Genomic DNA, 23,477 nt, shown 5'->3' on the forward strand with positions numbered 1-23,477 from the left:
CTTTAAATGATATTTGAAAAGAGGCTTGAAAGTAATAACGAAGCTACATGGATGGTTAGATATTTAGAGACAGATATTTAGCAAGTTAACTATATGCATATAGCATAAGAATATAGGCAGTTAATTCCTTTAGAAGTACCTCAGATAAAAATTTACTAGGTAAACTATTAACTGGCGTTGGTTTACATTAGACATTATTACAGTAAAAGCAGAGTGTTGACCAAGATGAAAACTAACCAAAGGCTGGCTATTTGTCTACCTGGATGCTCCACTCCCAGGTAAAAGAACCTAGATTTTTACTTTCCATTCTCTTCTATTAATGCCAGAGAAGGAAAATTTCTTCCTCTTTTAATTCTACTAATTAAGAGAAAATAAATGTTAGGAAACCAAGAAATCCCATTTACCAGAACAGTACCCAATGCTTGGATTTATTTTACCTTTTAAAAAATAACACTGAATCCAAATAATTTTTCTGAGACTTCCCGTCAGTATGGCAGCATAGATAAACATGGCTCGTCTCCTCACACAACCACATCACAAATATAGCTAAATTATGGAATGACCATTACTCAGAATCAGCAGAATTCGAGCTGAATGAAGCCTGAAATGACAGAATTTAAACCACATCCATTCAGTCTGGTAGGAGGAGAGGAGATGTGGAACAAGCGGGTCCTACATACACGTGTCGTGGATAAAAATCTGGAAGGGATCTCTCCAGAAGGATTACCAGGCCCTGCAGCCTAGGGTACCAGTGCCAGCAAGGTAAGTCTCCATGACTTCTGGCTGTAAAAACCAGTAGGGATTGAGTTGGTAGAAACATCTGGAGTCTTAAAGAACCCACCCATGGACTTACTCAGACTTACTCTCTCTGAGCTCCAAAACCAGGATAGCAGCTTGAAGGCACCGGTGGCATACAGCAAGGAAGTGAGGTGGCTGACATCAAGGTGAGAGCTGGAGGACAGCTTTCTCTCAGACAGACAGGTATGCAGCACCACAGAGCTGGCAGGGTGCCATATCTGAAACTATATCAACCTGGCTAACACTGTTTGCAACCTCTGCCCCCAGGAGATCCCCTACCCAACTTACACCTGTTAACAGCTTTTCCATATGAATGGCTGATCTTGACTCAAGCTTCACAGCATCCTAAATCCTTTCAAACAAGCAACAGTCATCCTCAGTGAACTCCCAGCCTCCTTACCTTTTGTTAAGTGGCCCCAGGCCTGGCATTAGCAGCCACCAGCCTAGATTCACAACTTGACTCCACCTGGGAATCTCCAAGTCCAGTACAAGTAGCAGCCATCTTAGATAGCTTTATAGCCCAGGCAGGGTGGCCCCTGGCAAAACAAAGGTGGGGGCTGACCCTGGCCTGCACAACCCAGGAAACACCAGCGCCTGGGCACCCAGTGGACAGCTACGGACCACGTCCTAGCACCACCACCCTGCCCCTGCACAGCTGATCCTCCACAGAAGAGTGGAGGTTGATGGTCAGTGGTCACAGCCAATCCTTGCAACTGACTGGCTTGGACATCTCTCCCACTGACCTGCCACCAGTAACCCAGGCTCAACTATAAGAGGGTATACTCAGCCCACATTAAGGGTGCAGTTCAAGTACCCAGGTTGGGTGACAGGGGAGGCTCTGCCATTGGACCCTGCAGGACACCTACTGTATTAGGTCACTCTACCAAGACACAGTCATAGCAGCTCTACCTAATATACAGAAGCAAACACTGGGAAGCTGCCAAAATGAGGACACAAAGAAACATGGCCCAAGTCACAGAACAGATCAAAACTCCAGAGAAAGAGCTAAACAGCATGAAGATAAGCAATCAATCAGATGCAGAGGTCAAAATAGTGGTTTTAATGATGCTGAAGGAACTTAGCCCTGGCTGGTGTGGCTCAGAAGACTGAGCACCGGCCTGTGCACCAAAGATTTGCTAGTTCAATTGCAGCCAGGGCACATGCCTGGGTTGCAGGTCAGGTCCCCAGTAAAGGGTGCTCGTGAGGCAACCACAGATTGATGTTTCTTTCTCTCTCCTTACCACCCCCCCCCCTTTCTAAAAATAAACAAAAATTTTAAAGGCAAAAAAACCCCCCACATTATTAAAAAAAAGGAAGGATGCTCAAGGAACTTAATGAGGACCACAGAAGCATAAAAGAGATCCAAAAACAAAGGATACAGTAACTGAAATAAAGAACAATTTACAGGGAACATAAACAGATTGGATGAAGCCAAGAATCAAATCAATGATTTGGAACATAAGGAAGCAAAAAACACCCCCTCAGAACAAGAAAAAAGAATCCAAAAGAACGAGGATAATATAAGTAGCTTCTGGGACAACTTCAAGTGGCCCAACATCCCCTCATAAGGGCGCCAAAAGAAGAGAAGGAGCAAGAAACTGGTAATCTACCTGAATAAATAATGAAAGAAAACTTCCCTAATTTGGTGAAGGTGATAGACATGCAAATCCAGGAAGCCCAGAGTCCCAAACAGGATGGATGCCAAGAGGCCACTCCAAGACACATCATAATTAAAATGCCAAAGGTTAAAGAGGTAATCTTAAAAGCAGCAAGAGAAAAGTATATAATTACCTACAGGGGAGTTTCCATAAGACTTTCAGCTGATTTCTCAAAAGAAACTTTGTAGGTTTGAAGGGACTGGCAAGAATACTCAAAGTCATGAAAAGCAGGGACCTACAGCCAAGATTGCTCTACCCAGCAAAGCTGACATTTAGAATGGAAGGGAAGATAGAGTTTCCTAGACAAGAAAAACTAAAGGAGTTCACCATCACCAAACCATTATTATATGAAATGTTAAAGGGACTTATTTAAGAAAAAGATCAAAGCTGTGACCAATAAAATGGCAATGTATACCTGTTAACAAGTGATTCTAAAAAACTAAGCAAACAAGAACAAAGAATCATGGATACTGAGAGCATTTGGATGGCTGCCAGATGGGAGGGGGGTGAAGGGGAATGGGTGAAGAGGTGAGGGGATTAAGAAGTACAAATAGGGAGTTACAGAATAGCCATGGGAATGTAAAGTACAGTATAGGAAATGGAGTAGCCAAAGAACTTTTAGGCATGGCCCATGGACATGAATAATGGTGTGGGGATTGCCAGAGATAGTAGGGAGAGTTGGGTGGAGGGAGGCAAAGGGGGATAAATTGGGACAACTGTTAGAGCCTAATCAATAAAATACCATTAAAAAAACTTTTCTGTACATATCTCCATTTCTTAAAAGTAGAGAATTACAGTCTTGAAAAGTAAAAGTACCACTAGAAGGTACTGAGGGAAGAGCTAGGTAATCCATAATATTCTCCATGAAAAGTCTTCATAGTCTGATTCCCAGAAAGTCTACACAAACTGGTCTGTAACATCTAATTTTGAAGAACATAGGGGTCTTTCCCTCAGCCCTAAGTATCATTAGGGTCAAAGAGGCTGCTAATTTGAGATTTACATAAAACTTTTAAGGCATTTAAATGATCTGGTAGGTCCCACAGGTTTATATCTTTATATTGTCCATTAGATTTTCAGAGGTTACCCAAGTTAGCTAAACTCAAAGTAGTAAACAGCGTTTAATCAAAAGGTCAAGCCTATGTCAGCAAATGTAGCTGTTTCAGACAAATATTAAAAATATTTAAGCTAGAACATTAGCTGAAAAACAAAAAGAAAAGAAGCTTCAGGCAGAAATTACAAAAGGAAAAAAGTGGCAAAAAGGGCTTGGCTTCTCTAGGGTAATTACCTTAATGTAATCAGCCCCAAGGGGAAACAGTGTTCTGTAGCAATCTACTGACTGTGTGAATAATAAAAAATGCGATTAACGATTTCAAAAGTATAGTTTGAAATATTGATGGAAAAACAAACAAACAATACTGATTCCCAAAATGTTCAGGATTATAAAAGCATCTCAAAAATACTACAGAAACAGAAAAAATTTTTTTTTAGCATCATTCTAAATGGTGTCATTTGAGGGCCAGTTGCTACAAGTAACATACTGCACAAACAAACCAGGTTTCCATTCCATGCTTCACACTCCTTTGCCATGACAGAGTAGCTTTCCTAAGCTTACTCAATGCTATGCTGAGGTTTAAAAATCATGTTTAATTTGCCCTGGCTGGTGTAGCTCAGTGGATTGAGCGTGGGCTGCAAACCAAAGCATCACAGGTTCAATTCCCAGTCAGGGCACATGCCTAGGTTGTAGGCCACAGCCCCCAGCAACCGCACATTGATGTTTCTCTCTCGCTCTCTTTCTCCCTCCCTTCCCTCTCTAAAATAAATAAATAAAAATCTTTAAAAAATAATGAAAAAAATCATGCTTAATTTGAATTTTATCCATGCCATTAGCCAGAATTTAAGGTTATCTACAATGTGGGCAATACTTAAAAGAAATACCCATGTACATAATGTTGAATGCTCTACTGTTTTAATTCACATAAGCCATTTTAACTGTTCAGTTTGAACAGTGAAAAGTCTATGGTGTGTCAAATGTGTAATTTTTCCAGGATGCAGGATTTTGAATGCCTGTACAGTAGTCTCTTTAACTTTGAGAGCATGGGCAGTTGAAATGTTTGAGTGTATACCAAGTGCAAATTGACCACTATTCCTGCCCTTCGGGATCTTACTGTTTCACAAATAACCACAGGGTAAATGTCTGCTATAGAGATAATGCAATACCATAGTGCTTTAAATGAGGGACAAATCACATACACTTGGGAGGCAGGGAAAATTGTAGACTTTTTAAATGCTACCACTAAAAGGTAGTCCAATATTAACATGAGATTTACAGATCAAGAAGACAGGGAAAACATTCCAAGTAGAAGGTACCGCCACAAAGTAGGCACTATATGGGGGAAGGGCTGCTAAGTTATAAGACAGTTTGACAAGTCTGGTGGTTCCCAAGCTTTCTCTCCCCAACCTCTCAAAAAACAAAACAACGCAACTCACATATGATGGATAATGCTACTATTTGCAGCACATCTCCAAAGGCTGATTTGGCTAGATGCCTTTGCAGGCAAATCACCCAACAACCTGTTAAAACTTTTAACTTCTACAACTCAGTCTTTTTAAAAGAAAGGGTTTATCAGGCCACTGCTAGCAAAAAAAGACAACTTGTCTTGGAGAATGGTGTCTATCCCCCCTGAAACATATAGCGGTAGGAAAGACAGTATGTCTGCCTTCCCCCAGATTTGCAAGTATTTTTATAGATCAGAGGGGTCAAAGAGATGGAAGCCATTCTAGAAGGACCCATCAATGCATTAGCTAGACACATGATGGAGGAAGGTAAGGGGGGCTAGTTTCAGGATGAGCTCCAGAGTCCACAAAGAAGTGTAGGCTCCTGTAGATTTGATGTGGGAAGAAGGGAAATTCATATGTAAATAAGTGGATGCTCCTGGGGTTCTACCCAGGCTGGTGACTTTTTGATAATGGGATTAATAGCCACCTGGAAATTAATCCTAAATTCCAACAGATATACTGAAATGTGAGCAGTCTTGTCAGTGCCGTTTCACAGCTATTAACGGGCTGTTTTGTCAATTTCTCTCATTCTCTGGAAGCTGTAATTTTAATTCAGAACATCTCAGAAATTTTTTTGTCAAACTCTAACTGGCATGCCCCAAACTCTTGTTGCTATGTAAACTCCTCCTGGAGTTAGCTCTTTCAATTTCCCACTGAAGGAATATAAATGATTATTTTTGATAAACTTGGATATTTTAGTATTAGTAATAACAGCTGTATTAAAGTTAAGTGGGAGTTAAGATTCAAGAAATTAAACTGAGAATCTCAAAAGCCAGGCTGTGAAGTTTGCACTCAAGCTCATTATTTTTATTCAAATTACTACCCTACTCAAATCTCAATGTGCAGTTTGCTGAAGTTGCAAAATGAAGCAAAAATCACAACATGAAATTATACGTTGGCTAGTCTCTCCCAGATGAAATTTGAGTGTTATAAATACCATCTATTCTCAACCGAATAGAAGATGTAGGTGGTCAAATCATAAGCAAAGAATCTGACAAATGAAGGTCAGGCAGTTGGAAAAGCTGAATCACTGGGCAGAAAAATCAACAAGGCATTCTGAAAGAAATTAAATGGGTGAAGATCAGTGTTTGCAAAAATAACTTTATGACTCTGTATTGTGTTACAGTCAAACATCAAATGCTTGGACATGTCTTAAGATGCCACTCTATATTCTTTCAGAATAACAACTTAAAAAGCCACTAAATTTATAATGGAGAATCAATTAGTATTGTTCTATGTAGTAATTTTGGTTATAATCATAAAACTTTAAAATTTAGTTTTTTTTAAGCTAATATTTTGATCAGTTTTTTGTACCATTTGTTAAGATTTTGGTATCCATATCAAATGGATTCTCTTTAAGTGAGCTTTTCTTGGCTGATAACAATTATCCTCAGATAATGACTTCCTGTACTTAATTTGTTAATGATGGAAAGATATTGAAAGTTTTTTTCTTTTTTGGCAGGTATGGGGGTTGGGTGGGCAGACAGGGAATTACCTTTTTATGTAAATTATGCTACTTGGTGATTTATAATTGTTATACTGAGTTCTAGTCTAGTTGGCAAGAGTGAAGTGATAATTACCCTTGGGAAATTTAATGGATTCCACTATAACCCTTACAGTAAAGAACCTCTTAGAATAGTTTAGCCTAGGGTGGTAACAGTGGCAAGATTTAATTTCTTGCCCATAAGACTTTGTTCCTTTTCCTAAAACAGTTTCTGGGGAAGGGGTTTCCAAAGCTAATTCCAAGGAGATGATCTTTAAGGACACTGGGACATCGAAAGGGGACAGGGGTGGTGGGGTGGTGCACTGTTCAAATTTGGACTCCCTGAGTTTGTGATGTTGGCAAAATTTCCAAGGGGAGAAAATCAGCAGACAGTTGGAAATGCAGAAGTCATGTTACCGATTCAGAGAAGAAAATTTTTTTTTCATTATTTAATCTGTAACTGCACAATAACACCCAATTATTACGCTACTGACATTTTTTGGTATGCATGAGAAAAAGCAACTATTTCCATTGTTGTAAAGGTTTTATTGAAGGAACTTCATGAATATAAACACTTAATGGCTAAATGAAGACAAACATGGTGGCTAAAAAATAGTGAAAGCGAATTTTGCTGTATCCATTCAAAATACTGGACCATCTGTTTGTAATGTCAATTTATTTGGTTCTGGATAAATGTGTAACAGGTTATATGAATCATCTGTGAGTAACACTGAAGTTACTGAACAACCTCCACACTCAAGTTTCCTGGGCAGTTATTACTGTATTACTCCTCCCAGAATGACTGTCTTGGGTTTCTACTTTCTCTTATACATCTCCTAATTCCTATTTTCAAGAGAAAAAGACCTTACCTAAATTCACCCTAAGCAGTGCTAACATTTCCTTTGCTGTAACGTGTTTACTCCTAGGTCGATCAAAACAGTATGTGAGTGATTGCCCCATCTGGCATGAGGTCACTATTAGCTTGGCATCATTCTCCTAATGTATGTGGAATATTGCTTCTTTTTTTCCCCTCAAAACAGAAAGGATTGCATAATCCTGGACCTCAGAAGTACTATGAAATCACTACCACTGCCCCCTCCCTCAACAAACACTGCAACATTATAATCTAGTATCTGGCTATGCTTTGAAAATATCTTTAAAAGTAATGTCCCACCTAAACCACTTAACCAGTAACATTTTTGAGAAAACAAAACATGAAACAATGCACATGCCTGGGGGGAAAATTTCTAACCCCAGGTAGGCAGAGGGCCTAGTAATTATTCTAATGAATATGTTTCTCAAGATGCCTGTAGTCGGTTTCTTACCTTTCTAATTCAAAACTGTTTAGATGGACCAGTGAGTTATGCAATTTAAAGAAGGCATCTAAAATGTGCACCTTTAGGTACAGGTACCTGGGATAAGCCCGAGGCATGAGACTGTAAGAGGCAAGCGCTTGGATTAAAAGGCGTTTCTCAGCTAGTAGTAATTTCTCTTGAATTAATTTTTTTAATTCAAGAAACAAGCGAACTTAATGTTCTAGTTTCTGGTTCCCACCTGACACGTCATTACAGAATAAGGGAAAAGAGATGATAGGGTGATAGGGAGGGAAGAGGAGGAGGGAATAGGAATGATATTACAAGTGCGAGGTAAGATTCTGCCAGTCTTATGATTCCAGCATGGCATGGATACTGATAAAATCTGGCTTTTCCAGGCTGCAGATTTTGCGGGGCTGGTATAAATGAACTTGATGCTCAAAGGAGAAACCTCTCCCCTCTCCTCTATTCTCCCAAATGTACCTCGCCTCTTATACTTCCAAAGTCTTACTCCCTAGGATCGTACAGATGGGATTCTTTCCCTATTTTTCATAACCCTCCCCCACGAAAGCAGCAGGGTTATTCCCTTCCTCTTTGCAGATGCCTCACCCGCTGCACTCAAATTAATATATAAATACGATGTTCCCTGATTTCTGTACCCCCCATATCTCAAGCTCTTCTATTCCAGTTCCTGGTTTCCCCAAGAACTTGACCCGCCTTTCCGCGCGTCCGCTGCGGCCGCCCCCTCGCAGCCCCGGATGCGAGCCCAGTGCAAACACCGGGGAGAGGCGCGTGCTGCTGCCAGCACGCACGTGTGCTCCCGCCCTCGTCCCCAAATAGATGTAGTACGTGACTGGCCCGCGCCCAGTTACCTACTCCAAGGTGTGGGGTGAAGGAAAGGGTACTCCTTTAGGAAGGGGGACGAAAGAAGAAAGCACAAATCCAACGATGAACTCTCCAGAGATGCCGGCGCTACTGATTGAGTCACGGCCGCGCCGCGCAGTTATAAGAGGACTGCCCTCTCCCGGCACCCGTAGAACCCCAGCCAGTGATACTGCTTTAAATGATTACCTTCCGGGGCAGTGCGTGTCCCGCTGAGAAAGCGGAGTCGTGCAGTTCTTAAAGTCCCCTTCTCAATATTTTGGAATTCCATTCCTAGGACCCAGACTGTGGTGTGTGCGTGCGTGCGTGTGTACACTAAAAGTACTCCCCACAATTCTCTGTTCCTTTTTCTAGCACTTCCTCTTTGTTTTATGGGCCGGAAGGGTCCGGTAGCCAAAATAGCTCGGCGGGCATTTCCGGAACTGGAGAGGTGGGTTCCGGGAGGGTACTGGAGGGAGGGAGGGAGAGAGAGAGAGCGCGCACGGCTACCGCTGGAGGATGAAGAAGGAGCATGTGTTGCATTGTCAGTTCTCTGCATGGTACCCACTGTTCCGAAGCCTTACCATCAAGAGGTAAGACGGAGGGGCTATGCCGGGGCGATAGCAAAAGGGAACTCCCGACATTTTGGGCGAATTCTATCTAAAAAAAAAAATGGTAGGCCTTGTAACGACTGTATGGGAGCGCCAGGGCCAAGATTTCGGCTTCATAGTGGTATTTCAGGTGGGGAGGTTAATGAAGTCGATCCGTATTTGCGGTGAGTTCTCTTGCTTATCAGGGTGTGATAAAGGAGGTAGAAGGATATGTAATGGTTCAGAGAAGGTCGGAGGCTGTTGAGTAGTGGTTTACTCCAGTTTAGACTTAGGAGTTCATCATTATTTTTAGAATTACCAGAGAGGGATGGTGATCAGGAGAACTGGGTAGTCCCGGCTTTGCTGCTTACTAACCCACCGGGGGATTTACTTGCTTTCAGTCTCACAAAATAGGAACAATGATACACACCCCACCTCAAATTATATTGTAAAGCTCCAATGTGACAGTATATATGGAAGGCGTAAATAAAGTGTAATCACATGTTGTTAGGAATGGTCACATCACGCGAGAGGAAGCTATCTGGAAAAGTTGTGAAACAGTGTTTGTTTTCTAGTTCTCTAGTCTACAAAAAAGGAATCCGTCCCTAGTTTTCAAGGCAAACATGGGATTAACTGTTTGATCCTTCACCCAGGAAATTCAGGTATTGCAGACAGGGCTGCTAGGAGAATATCCCCAAATGTTCAAAAGCAATCATAACATCCGGGGCACGATGCACGGGTACACTTTCACTCACTAAGAGGAATAGATGAAAGAACTGCATGTCCGTGGATACTATTTTCTGTAATTTAGGCCAAGATTGCCTCTTATTTAGGTATTTACTGTCTTCTGCTTTTCATTCTGTCCTCTTAGTGCGGAGTGTGAATGCAGAGGGAAACAGTTTTGAAATTCGGAGAGATTGAAAGAGCATAAGATTATTTAAGACAATTCTTTTCCATCTCTTGTTCACACATAGACTCCTTCCTGTTACCATGGTGTAATGGAGGTTAGAGCAGCTCAAAGGAAGATAATCTTTGCATTTGGAGATGGTAAAAGTCACACCAAAACGAAGAGGTCTTCAGCAGCAGAATTGGACGTTACCTCCTATCATAGAAGTAGTCTTCTTATATGATATGCCAGTCCTTCATTACCTGGCGTAACTGAAATAGGCTTTGGGTCTGAGGTGATGATAGATTTGTTTATTTGGGGTTAGTATGATATAAACTATGTTTGTGAACCTGTCAGACATTTTCACACTGGGTGCACTTAACACTGACATTTGCTTTCTGTGCAGTTCTTTTGTAACCTCTGGTGTAGTTTTTTTTTTTTTTTTTCCTCTCAGAAGAAAATATAACAGTTAAGAATTGGAGTCAGGACCATCTGCCTGACTTTGAATTTTGGTTCCACCAGCATCTTGAGTAAAGTGCTTAATCTCTCTAAGTTCCATCTGCAAAATTGAGACAATAATAGGATTGTCATGGGCATTAAATAAGATAAAGCAATTAAAATGCTTGTCACTGTTTCTGGCATATAGTAAACAGATATGCTGCATGTTGTTGCATTTTTTATTTAATCAAATATCCATTGAAGCAAAGGAATTTTAGTTCACTTTAAATATGTAACATTCATATTAAGCTGAGAGTGAAAAATAAACCAAGAGATGGGGTTTTCTAAACCGTCCATGACTAAGCTGTGTTTCTTGAAACCATTCTTTACTGTTTAAACTCTTCAGTCTAATTAGTTCTCTGGTAATATCACTGGTCCTAACATAAGGCAGGATAGCCCTCACAACCCAGGCCAATACGGTGGAATTGTATTAGCATTGTCAGCTTTAATGCTGAGGGACTGACTATTCTGGTTTTTGACTCAGCATTATTATCTGGTGTTTATTAATTATGGTTCAGAGAGATGATTATGCAGGTAAGAATAGAAGTATATTTTTTGAGAAGTTCTAGGACTTTGACTCAGGTTTAAGAAGAATTAGCTGGAAGACTTTGGGCCATCCACTTGACCTTTCAAAATCTGTTTCTTTCCTTAAACATTAAAGTTATATTACTCTTGTAAAAGGCTCTTCTACTCTAGAGTAACTTGTCTGTATAAAGAACTGTATCAACCTGATGGTGTACTTTGTCATTTAATTCTTTTATATCTTCCAGTTAAGCCTCATTGGATTCTTGCCTGCATAATATATTTCAGTGACCGATTTAAGCTCTTCTCTAACAGCCTTACTCGTAAAGTGTGCCTGGCAATGACTTGCTTATTACTTAAGTCTTTCAGGCATGGTTCCTCCCCCCCCCCCCACCCCCACCCCGAGTTTTGGAGCTACTTGGTATATCTCAGTACAGCTCTTACCATACTGTGCTGTGATTTTTCCTTTTTCCCCTCATGGGCTTTTTGCACTCTTAATGGAATCACCTTGGTATCCTTCTTAACTTACTTAACATAATGCAAGATAACATCATGAGGATGACTGTAGAGCTGTGACTATAGAACTTAGTGGCTCAAGAGAACTAAAATCTAATGAGATGTCAGCTAATATCTATGAGTTCTAGACCCTCAAATAGGAAGAATATGCAAATAACTCAGAATGGAATCAAACAGTAAATAGATACATTGAATCTAATCAAGAGATGATTAGATTCAGCCTGGAGGAAAAGTCCAAATTCAAATCAGACTTGAGAAGTAGTAGGACTCAAAAACAAATGACATGGACTCTGAAATAATTGATTTGGGGAGTGAGAGACTTTATTGATATAAAAGAGAGCTCTATCTTCTCTCACTGTGGTCAAGAAAATCACCCTGGACGTGTAGGAGCTGATGTCCCTGCCAGTGTTTCTTAGTCTTAAACCCCTGAGAAGAAAAATTTCGTATTTTCTTGGAAAGGTTGTCTCTAATTCTATTGGGATGATATTATTACTTGATGAAGTAATATCTTTAACTCCAGAAGAGCTAGATTAAATATAGAGGTGATGAAATAATTCAAATGTAATAGTTTTATCTTTTTTTCTAAGTTTATTTAATATCTTTAAAAATTTGCCATTTTGAGGATAACTAGCATATATAAAAAACAGATTAGCCTTTTGGTTCCAATTTAAATTGTGTAATTAGTTCAGAATGGTGATATGTTAAACTATATAAGAAAAATTTTTACCTTTTTAAATAGTATTGGAATGTTTGCAAGAACCTTGGATTTATTATACTTACAGGTTAATTGGCTGGTTTCATGAGAGTTAAATACCTGGAAAGGCTTACTTCTTTCTAATTAGTTGACATACAGGGGTGGCCAAAATTATTGGGTTGGCCAAAAAATCCATTACAGTTTTTCTGTATGCTGGCTCTAGTAGTGCTTAGTTGTCTTTAACTTCAAAAGAAACAATTTTATTAGATTGTATTGTGACAGCTGTCATATAAGTGTGCATTTTTAAAAAAACTTATCAAAATTGGTGAATGTTTGTGCAGCCATTTTAATATTAAAGATAGAATTAAACTAAAGCATGACCAGTTAAAGAGCTTTGCTGCTCTGGTGATCAGTTAAGTATGAGGCCACCAAAACACATCCACACATAGCATGTATTCTTAGGCTTCTGTGCTCATTGCCAACCAAAGAATTGTTTCCAGAACTAAGTCAGCCTCTGCCCTCTCTCCTGGAAGGTGGTCAGGTGCTATTCATCTTCTGATTTGTTCGCTGCGTTTCCTGTGTTGCTGCAGTTGTCTGCTGCTCTCTAATTTCTAAAGGCACATAATTATTGTACTCAGGATTTTTTTGAGTTTGTTGCTTTCATACTGTGATTTCAGCCTGTTTCTTTGGATTTGGCTGACTTGTGTTTCTTTACCACAAAGACAATTGTGGTAATTTTGTTGTACCTAATTTAGCTTACAACAATATTTAATCATATTATTCTAATTCCTAGTTTGCTGACACCAAATGTACATCATTAACATTTCCCACTTCGTATTCTAATAATGGGAACAAGTAATTAAAATACTGAGTTTGGAATGTTTTTCTTTCTGCTTATGCTTGGCCTTTTAAAATGATGCCTTTTTTGATTTATGGTTTTTGTTTTTTCTTTTTAGTGTCATTCTTCCACTTCCTCAGAATGTGAAGGATTACTTACTTGACGATGGAACTCTGGTGGTTTCAGGAAGGTAAAGTATATTAGAAAAACATTTTTAATACTTTTATCATAAAGAACGTTGTACTTATTAAATCTCAGCTATTGCCATATGAAATAAATATATTAGCTTTGGTACCTTCCTCTTCCCCCCTGTTTTTCCCTAGCTAAAATTATGTGCTGATCTTTATCCTGTATTTTTTGTCAGTGCTCAATTATTAAGATTTTCAAAACTGAGTACTTCTTTCTCTAATAATTGCTAGTTACAAAATGGGGCAATTCCTTTCTCTCTGCCTTTAGAAAATGGATGCGAAGGTAACTATTCCTCTGGAGATGGGGAGGGCAAGGGAGGTTATCACCCTATGGGATTCTTCAGTTTTTAAGGTAAAAAATCACATTCTTCGCAAACAGAAAGCTTTAGGAGGGTGTGTCATGTACGTCCTTAGCATTTTGTTCCCCACAGTTAATTCACCATGGCCCCACCTCCACCTTCTCTGTTCATACAGTCCCTCTATTTATAAAAGGAAGTCAGGTCTCTACTTGGAAATCATGTTATCCTAGCACGCTTCTATCACCATCCTTTCTAAAGTAGCCTAAAGCTAACCCTTGCTGTTTTGTACATCACTCTTTTTTTGCAGTTCTAGGTTGGAAATAATTTTCTCTTAGAATTGTTGAAGAATTGTTTTGTTTTACTATGCTACAATGTAGATAACATAAAATTTACCATGTTAATTGTTTTAAAGTGGACAGTTAATTGGTATTAAGTACATGTAAATGTTGTACAACCATCACCACCATCTATCTCCAGAACTTTTTGCATCTTGTAAAACTGATAACTCTCTGTGCCTTCATTTTCTTGTCTGATATCATAGAATGAACCGCATAGGTTTGTGGCAGGGATAACGAGATAATATGTAAAATGTTAGCCCAATGCCTAGTATGTTGTGTGCTCTTAAGAAGTATTAACTGCTCTCAGATCATCATTAATTTCAGTCTGAACATTAAACAAACACACCAGTAAATATATAGGTGAAAAATTGTGATAACGCTGTGAAGGAAATGGGGAGGGCACTGACATACTAAATCACGGGGGGTTGGAGTGAGGCAGAGGGTTGTGGGCAGGGTCAGGGAACACTCTGAAGAAGTAACTTATAAGCCTCTGAGATACAGAGTTTGGGTAGAGCGTAGTCAGTTGAAGGGTAGAGGGAAGAATCTTCCAGGCTGAGGTAACAGCATTAAGGAGGGCTCTGAGTTATGAAAGATCTTTACATGCAAGAAACTAATGAGAGAGGGTCACGTGTTTGGAGCATGGTAGGGGTGAGTGGTGTGAGACTCAGTCATTGAAATGAGAGGTAGTTAGGGTTCAGGTTGAGGTGTGTGTGTGGGGGGTCATGTTAAAGATCCTCAAATTTCTTGTGAGTTCGGTAGGAAGGTATTGAAGGGCTCTGAGCAGGAGTGACTTCAGCAGATTTCAGTTTGTGAACAATGACTGGTTACTATGTGGGACTTGCAGACCCGTTAGGAGGGTTGCATTGAGCAAGTGAGAACTGGCAGTGGCTTGAACTGAGATAGTGCCATTGGAGCAGGAAAAGTGAATGGAGTTCATACCTTCAAAACTTGGTGACGGAGAAGGAAATGGCAAGAATTACTCTCATTTCTTCTTGAAAATTATAGGTATAATTTAAATGAGGTACATTTACAATACAATGCACAGTTTTTGAAGGTATGATTTGATGAGTCTTGATAAATATATACACGTATTTCATTACCACTCCATTGAGAATATTGACCATTTCCATTCCCCAGAAAGTCCCTCGTGTCCCTTTTTGGTCTGTCCTTTTACCTCTACCCCCCTTCCTGTTCCCACTCTGGTAAATACTGGTCTGATTTCTGTCTCCATAGCTTAGTTTTGTCAGTTCTAGAACTTCATGTTAAGTGGAATCATATAGTATGTATTCTTTCGTGGCCAGCATCTTTAATTCAGTATAATGCTTCTGAGATTCATCTGTGTTGGGTTTCATCATGGAGTAGCTTATTTCACACATGTCTTTTTAAAGTCCACTTTTGTGTTTTGTGTGTGGGCTCGGGTGTGTATCTCTCTCAGTGTATCCTTTGCTATCCTAATCTTTTTGTCTCCCTGAGTTCAGATAGTAAGTTTGTTGAATGAGTGTGTATGTTTAAAGTATTATTTATAGAATTCTATAGCTGTATCTATTACTATGCTATGTGAACGTTTTAGCTCTTTTGTAGTAGAGGTGATAACTTGCATCAGGCCCACAAATTAGGTGTGCTTCAGATGGCTTGATTCACAGTGCACCCAAGTACTAATCCTCACTGTCCCTTTTTGGTCCTTTCTTTCCTGACCTGTCTTTCTTAAGGCAGAATGATAGTAGATGCCAATTATAAAATACATATTAGATATGTTTGTGCTTTGAACCTTCACAGCTCTGCCAAGGAATAATTCTTAAGTTGATGATGAAATTAACAAATAATAGTATAAATACATTGTTAAGAAATGGTTTCACTCAAATTTGTTAAGGGTGTATGATATACTAAGTGTTACGTTAGCAATCATGGGAACGGCATATCTTCCTCTATAAATCAAGAAATTGATACATTGGTTTAATCAGTCTGTTGTGATTTTGGTTAATGCACATGTTTCCTCAGTTTTAATCAAATTTTTGTAATTCTGTAAAATTGAGTTTATGGATGCACAAAGCTAGGAACCAAGTAGGCGTACTTGTTAGCTTGCACATAGGCCAAAGTTTCAGAGCCTCTATAACTCATGGCACTGGGCAGGTCCTCTGTTGGTCTTGTCAAAGTCACTTACGCAGCTGTAAGGATATGGTGGCTTGACCAGACAGGATGGCCTCATTTACATGTCTGGTGGCTGATGCTGTTAGCTGGACCTCTCTTTCCATGTGGTCTCATCCTCAAAAAGTCTAATCTTAGCTTCTTCACATAGTGGTGCCTGTGTTCCTGAAAGGCACACAGAGAGTGGATGCTGAAAAGGCTTTTTTGGCTCCTACGCTTAGAATCACAAGGGATCTGTGCTGCCTTTTGTTGGTCATAGAGAGTCTTAAAACCAGTCTAAATGAAAGGGATGGGAAAATAAATGCTATTTCTTCATGGGAAGAGTAGCAAAGTCACCCTTCAAAGGGGCTTATCTAATGTGATGGGAAGAATTATTGTAGCCATCTTTGCACTTCATCTAAGTTTTTTTTCCTTTCTTCCATTGTGCTACATCCTGGTGGGCCATTTCATTCTGGAGACTTAAATATATTTTTTCAGTTTTGGAACATTTAAAAATATTATGTCTTTTATAATTTCCTCTTATTGCCTCTGTTTCTGGAACTCCACTGTTATTTAGATGTGGGAACTGCTGGATTAATTCTCCTTATTTTATTATTTCTTCTTATTGTCTGTTTCTATGTTGTTGTAGTTCTACTTTCCAGGTAATTTCCTTGATTTGCCATTCATTTTGAATTATCAAATTTCAGCTCTTTTCAGTTTCTACAAGTTCAACTTTCCCTTTTGTTCCTTTCTTGTAAAGCCTCCTGTTGTTTCATGAATGCATTATCTTCTTTGGTCTTTTCTTAAATTAAAAAAAATGTTTATTTACTTATTTTTAGAGGGGATTTAGAGGGGGAAAGAGAGGGAGAGAAATACCAATGTGTGAGGGAAACATAGATCGGCTGCCTCTTGCATGCCTCCGGCAGGTATCTGACCACAACCCAGGCATGTGCCTGGGACTTGAACATGCGACCTCTCGTCTCATGGGGCGAAGCCCAACCCACTGATCCCCCCAGTCAGGGCTGTCTTCTTTTATCTTTAAGGATATTAATCATGTTTAAAATATTTTTCATTTGGTTTGTTTTTTGCCTTTATTTGTTCCATGTACCTTTTTTCTCTTGGAGCCCTTCTTTAGTTTGATGATGATTTTAAGCCTGTATTCGTATTTAAGAGTGAGGGGCACAAACACACACACACTTGGAAACTGTGCACCTGGGTGGGGCTTGTTGATGAAGAATGCCAGCTGTCAGCAGGGACTGATGAAAGATTCCAGATGACATTATCTGTAGGTCTTCCCTCTGGGCTTGTTCTGTTTCCACAGGGAAGGATTCTCTGATCCGTCTACATTCTGGTAGCTGGGTGGGAGGACGGGAACCAGGGGTCTCACTGTTCATGGCTTTCACACGGCTGCTTATCCTCTTCTAGCAATTCATTTGCATATGCCGTGGGCTGTTATGGACCTGAGACCTGAGCCTCTCTAGTTCACTTGTTTCCCAGAGAATAAACCTGCTTGCCCATGGGGGTGGAGGAGGATTAGTTGCTTAGGTATGCAAGTTGAAGAAGACTGGGTAAGTCTTGCTGCCCTTTGTATGGACCTCACACAAGTCACCCTGTTCATAGCCCAGAGCGTCAGTCTCATTATCCAGAGGTCTCCAGCTTCTAGCTGATGTTCAGTGGGCTGTCCCCTCTGGCTTTCTGTTTCCCAGACTTTAGAGTTGCCATCTTCCTTCTGTAGCTTTCTCTTTGGGATCTTCCTTGTCATTTTAGTGGAGTTTCACAATGGAACTTGGGGATAAATAAATGTCCATGGTTAGCCAGAGGCCCCATTTCCCTTGTTCTTTTAGTTTCTTGGTATAGGTCATGTGCTGGCTGTTACTCTGATTATTATTGCTTCAATTATGTGAGTTCTTCCTAGGCCAGTTGTAGTTGGGTGTTGAGGAGGGGCCAGGACTCAGTTATCCCCTTAGAGTTCTTTCAGCTTTTGCTTTCCCTATACAATGAGATTGGCTGCTCAGTGGCCCCATCCAACACCTGCTTCTTCAAAGAGATTGTATCTGCCCTGGCCAGGTAGCTCAGATGGTTAGAACATCATCCCAGTATGCCCGAGTTGCAGGTTCAATCCCCATGGATACAAGAATGAACCAATGAGATGTTTCTCCTTTCTTCTCCCTTCCTCGCTAAAAAAAATAAATAAAGAGAGTGTGTCTGAGAATTTCCTTCTCTCGCTTTCCCCCATACCTCTACCAGCTCACACAATTACTTTACATTGTATAAACAAACTATTCTTGCGCCTCAGGGGTATTCCATCAGCCATGCAGAGCAGCTCTTCAGATGCCTCTTCTGGTGTCTGTCTTCTTCCATTCAACCTTCCTTGTCTCGGCAGCACTTTCTTATTCACTGGATTTAGAGTTGACGACTCATAGTGTCATCAGAGGTAGACTTTGAGTTTGTCTTTCCATTGTTTCTAAGTGATTTCTGAGAAAAGGGCAGACAGTTTTTATTCTGCCATCTTTATGGTACTCTAATTAATTTCGTACTGGTTTTATTACTTTCTGTCTCACAAAGTAGACTTTTCCTAATTGAAAGGCTTTTTATATACTCAGTACACCTGAAATTATGTCTACTTGGTACCATAGTTTTTTTCTTGCTTAATTTTTGCTTTATGTTCTTTTAGGGAAGATCCTCCAACACGTTCTCAGCCAGACAGTGATGATGAGGGAGAAGAAATACAGGTTGGTTCAAAATAAAATACTCTGTTCTGTAGACTCTTCTCATTTCAATAATCTCTGAAATAGTTCTGACATTTATATCTTAGCATATATTCATTAAAGTGAGAAATTACATGAAAATCTCACTTTTATAATACTTTTATTTACATATATTTTGTGTTCAGGAAAAGATGCCACCTGTTTATGTATCATTTTTACATGGAGCATTGCCTTTTGAAGGCCCCGTACAGTACCTACATTTAATTTTCTTTTCTGTCCTCTCGCCCATGCAGTGGTCAGATGATGAGAACACGGCCACACTCACGGTAAGAGCCGAGCGCCAGCACGGGGACAGCCTCGCACTGTCACACAGCTGCTTCGGGGTTCCAGCGCATGCCTCTGATTCCCATTCACCACCGTTCCAAGCAGCGTTTTCTGTGTTGGCTAGTATCTGTTATTTAGGAGAATAACTTGAATCATTTTTTAAATAAAAATATATCTACAGGAATGAGTAAAGTAAAAAATGTATTCTAAAAATATGGTAGGTGAATGAAACTCCTCATACCTTGAGATAATAGAGAAAGGTTTTTATAAAATTTCCTATAAATAAATGTAAAAGCACATTGAAGGAGACTAGTTTTAATAGAGGGAGGGTACATTTTAATAGAATTTTAAATAAGATACTTCTGTTTAATGAAAGACGTGTGGTTTCCAGGGTACAAGAAAAAAGGTAGAGATGCCTCAACTGATATATTCCCTTAGGTATAAAGAGCATGCCAGCATATTCAGAAGGGTAAAGGTGGCATGTTTTATTTCACTCTGGCTGTCATACAGGGCAATCATTCTCTTTTTATGAAAATTCTATCAGTACAGTGTATGTTAGTTTTCTGCCATTCCAGGGCATTACAATGGGTTCTATGAAGTTACAAATCATGAATATAATTTCATTCCTGCCATCATGGAAGTTATAAATCGGTAGGGAAAGATGCCCCAATTTGGGTGAAGATGACAAAATGCTATCTTAGCAAAGAGAACAGTTACAACTGAGGGGATCTCCATTAGAGGGAGAAGTGACATTTGCTCTGGACCCTAAAAGCAGTAAGGATTATCAATATCGACTCATGTTTTTAAACACAGATAGATAGCTACAGAAATTAGTAATATACATGTGTGTTTGTTTAATGAACTGTTCACTAAGGCCTAGAAGTAATGGTATATGACATCACAGCAGCAGTGAGCACCCCTGGTACCCTGTGGTTTCTAAACACCATTCTCTGTGAAAGGAAACCAAAGCTCCTTGGAGAAACTCGAGATTGGGGGTAGGAAAGTAAAGATGAGCATGCAGCAGTCTGTTGTGTCCGAAGGTGAGGAAGTGCTCAGAGGACAATGGGGACGGGACGGAAAGGAACCAGAAGCCAGCTTGAGTGGGCTCCCGCTGGCCGAGTTGATGGGCATCCTAACAGACGATGGAAGTGATGGACTGTAATCAATGACCAAATTTAGAATCTTTGATCCCACCCTGACATAAATGATTAAATTAAATACAGGAAGCAGAGGGGGAAGCCCTTCTTTATAGTAGGAAAGGCACCAATGCAGAAGAAACGTGATAAATGTAGAAGTGATAGAATTAGAAGTCACCATTTGGCGGATATCACAGGATCGATGCTAAAACTAGTGAGTGGATATTTGATGAGAAAGAGCATACTTGCATATTCTCAAAGCATCCACCAAAATTACTTATTAATTTCAAAGGGAAAAACAGTAACTTTGTAGTGGAAAGACCTGGCTAGTCAAGTGAGCAAAGTTAACCTGGTCAGGATGGACAGACCTACATTGTGTGCTTTCCGATCAGATGCACATCACATGCCAAAACAGTGTAACCTGAATCTAATCAAGAAACTTCCACAAACACATCGTTTTGGAAGTTATATAGAATAACTGCCCTGTAAGTTTCAAAAATGTCAAAGTCATGAAAGTTGAAGAACAGAGAAAGAAACTATTACTCTGATTAAAGGATATTAAACAGACTTTATGACTAAATGTAATGCATGATTCTAGACTGGATCCTGGGTGAGAGAAAAATGTTTTCTTTTGCTATAAATGACACTTTTTAGGAAAATGGGTACATTTTGAATGAGATGTTGATGAAATGTGGTATTTTCAGTGTTAGCTCACTGATTTTGATAATTTTGTTATATAAAAGTGTTACTACTTTTTAGGAAATATGTACTGAAGTACCGAATTTAGGAGTAAATGGGCATCATGACTTCAACTTACTTTAAAAGAATATAGGAAGAAAAGTGTGTTTTATATACATAAATATAAATAAATACACAACACCTGCGTAGTTATATATTGAGAGGGAGTTGAGGGGAGAATGATAAAGCAAATGTAGTAAAATGCCTGAGTGAAGAGACAGAAATTTTGTTACTCTTAATGCTTCTAAAATTGTTTTAAAATAAAAAGTTAGTTGAAAAAAGTGATTGGGTTTCACTGGGCGGAACCAGATGTAAGGCAAGGGGACATTTATGGCAGAACGCTCTTAGTAGGGGAATGTGAGCTATGACCCAAGGTGGGAAAATACAAGGTTGTGGCCAATGGTAATTGTCCATTAGTGCAGATACAAAAACACTGAGTTAAAAATGGAAGAAGAAGAAAAAAAAAACACAGCCAGAGATGGATAAATGTCAAAAGCACAATAGTGAATTTCAAAGAGTACTGGTAAGTTGCAGAAAGTATACATATCAAATGACAGCAGTTATGTTAAAACCTTTTAATGTTATATTTTGTAGACAAGCACGTATATCACAAGTATAAAATAATGACTACAGAAGAATATGCCTAATTTTGTAATGATGGTTCCTTTGGGGACTGGGAAGAATTAGGGAGGAGAGAAAGGAGGTAAAAAGCCTCATTTGTATTGTGCTGTTTTCTTTCCTCCCTTAAGAAATATAAAGGTCTGGATCAAATTTTTGAATATTTGCCAAATTATTGACTGGATCCAAGAACGTGGGTGTATATACTTTTGTGTATTTTAAACATTTTATGATTTAAAATTTTTAAAAGAAATAACTGTTTGCCCAATGGGTTTGGTGCAGGGGTATGGTGGATAAAGTTGAAAAAATAGGTGAGCCCAGATCTCAGAAAGTTCATAGATGTGATTCAGGTGTGGATTACTCCACTTAGAATGGAACCTTTTCCAAGACATCTATTATACAGATTTAAGTCAATTCATTGAGCTATGTATGAGCTTAAAAGATTACTGTTAGTTAAATATGTTGAAGTCAAGTTTTCAGAAAAAGGGGGGACCATGACTCCCTTATACACAACTCTTTTTTTTCCTTTTTAAAATTTTAATCATTGTTCAAGTACAGTTTTCTCCCTTTTACTCCCATTCCAGCCAACCCACCCAACCCTCCCTACTTCCCTCCCATTACCACCCACCCCTAGTTTTTGTCCATGTGTCCTTTAAATTTGTTCCTGTAAACCCTTCCCATTCTCCCCTGAAGATACACAACTCTTTAACATACCTTGATTGTTTTATTTAATTTATGAGGGAGTCAGGCAGTTGTTATATAACTGGTTCAAAGAGAACCCAAAGAACAGACATATTTATAGATTAGGAATATTGAAAGGAATATGTGAATGAGGTAGAACTAGTTTTTCCTCCAGGGTGAGAGGGAAGACAGCTGGATTTCCATCAGCCAGGGTAGAAATTTCGCATCTATAAGAGATACTTTTCGCTGTCATTGCTTACCTACGATGTACCTCCTTGTGGAATAGTCAGAAGAGGCAGCTAGAATTGGATAACTGAGAAGGGAGCACTGGATGTAGACAATACATAGTCTTCCACTGGAGCAGAAATTTTTCTCTACAGTGCATACTTTTTATAATTTAAATTGGTATTAGAATTCTTATGGCAGGATTCACTAAAGGTGAATAATTTGAAGATTTGAGGAATCAGTCACCTCTTTTAAAATGCAATACATAATTTAAAGCAATTCTTATATATGAAGTTTGGTAGGATAGTAAAATTAAATTTTTTTATCTTTGAAAATTAAATCCCTTCGTGTTGTAAATTTTGTGTAACTATGCCAGTTGTCAAAATTATTGCTAATGCATATCTAACATAAGGGTTTTTGTGGATAGAGCTTCTGTGGAGCCAAATCAGCAACTTTGGGGAATTAAAAGGAAATTATTGGCTGAGCATGAATGATAATTTCTTTTGATGAGGAAAAATGAATGGAAAATAAAGGACTCAAGCCTATTACTCATTTTTGAACCTCTTGCTAGAGTTTAGTTTTATGTATATAAGCTGAAAAAGTCAGATAGAAGATGTAGGGCATGCTGTCAAATAACTACCAGATGCTGCTAACCAATGCAGGGTCCGTGCGCATATGCAGCAAAAAAAAGTTCGTCTGGCCTGCTCTTGCTCTCACCAGTCATTCTCACTTGCCTGTTGCTTACAACTGCTCTCTAGTTACGGGGATATATTTCCATTTTTTTAATGTACATGTTTTGGTCTGTTTCGTCAGACTCTTGTCACAGTTTTCTCTCTGTCATTAACTGGGTTAGATCTTGGAGATAAGCATAAGCCAGTGATTTCG

General features: G+C 39.3%; 2 protein-coding genes across 5 annotated transcripts in view; one reads left to right on the forward strand and one right to left on the reverse strand.

The window, feature by feature from the left end:
* Nucleotides 1-9,018, reverse strand: part of NUDT5 (nudix hydrolase 5) — a 37,213-nt gene extending 28,195 nt beyond the window's left edge. For 2 of the 4 annotated variants that reach the window (XM_045857806.1, XM_045857809.1), the window contains exon 1: nucleotides 8,685-8,841. The gene's annotated coding sequence lies outside the window, so the exon portion shown is untranslated. Of the gene's footprint in view, nucleotides 1-8,680; nucleotides 8,842-8,879 lie in introns of those variants that run through there. The other 2 variants (XM_045857807.1, XM_045857808.1) reach the window with 2 other exon arrangements.
* A 33-nt stretch (nucleotides 9,019-9,051) lies between these two features.
* Nucleotides 9,052-23,477, forward strand: part of CDC123 (cell division cycle 123) — a 50,104-nt gene continuing 35,678 nt past the window's right edge. The window contains exons 1-4 of the mRNA XM_045857805.1: nucleotides 9,052-9,262; nucleotides 13,332-13,403; nucleotides 18,837-18,894; nucleotides 19,164-19,196. Of these exons, the coding sequence (XP_045713761.1) occupies nucleotides 9,189-9,262; nucleotides 13,332-13,403; nucleotides 18,837-18,894; nucleotides 19,164-19,196 (237 nt within the window). The 5' untranslated portion in view covers nucleotides 9,052-9,188. The remainder of the gene's footprint in view (nucleotides 9,263-13,331; nucleotides 13,404-18,836; nucleotides 18,895-19,163; nucleotides 19,197-23,477) is intronic.

Source organism: Phyllostomus hastatus, unplaced genomic scaffold (assembly GCF_019186645.2).
Source record: "Phyllostomus hastatus isolate PE091 unplaced genomic scaffold, TTU_PhHast_1.1 phas_scaffold_1674, whole genome shotgun sequence".
Taxonomy (NCBI): domain Eukaryota; kingdom Metazoa; phylum Chordata; class Mammalia; order Chiroptera; family Phyllostomidae; genus Phyllostomus; species Phyllostomus hastatus.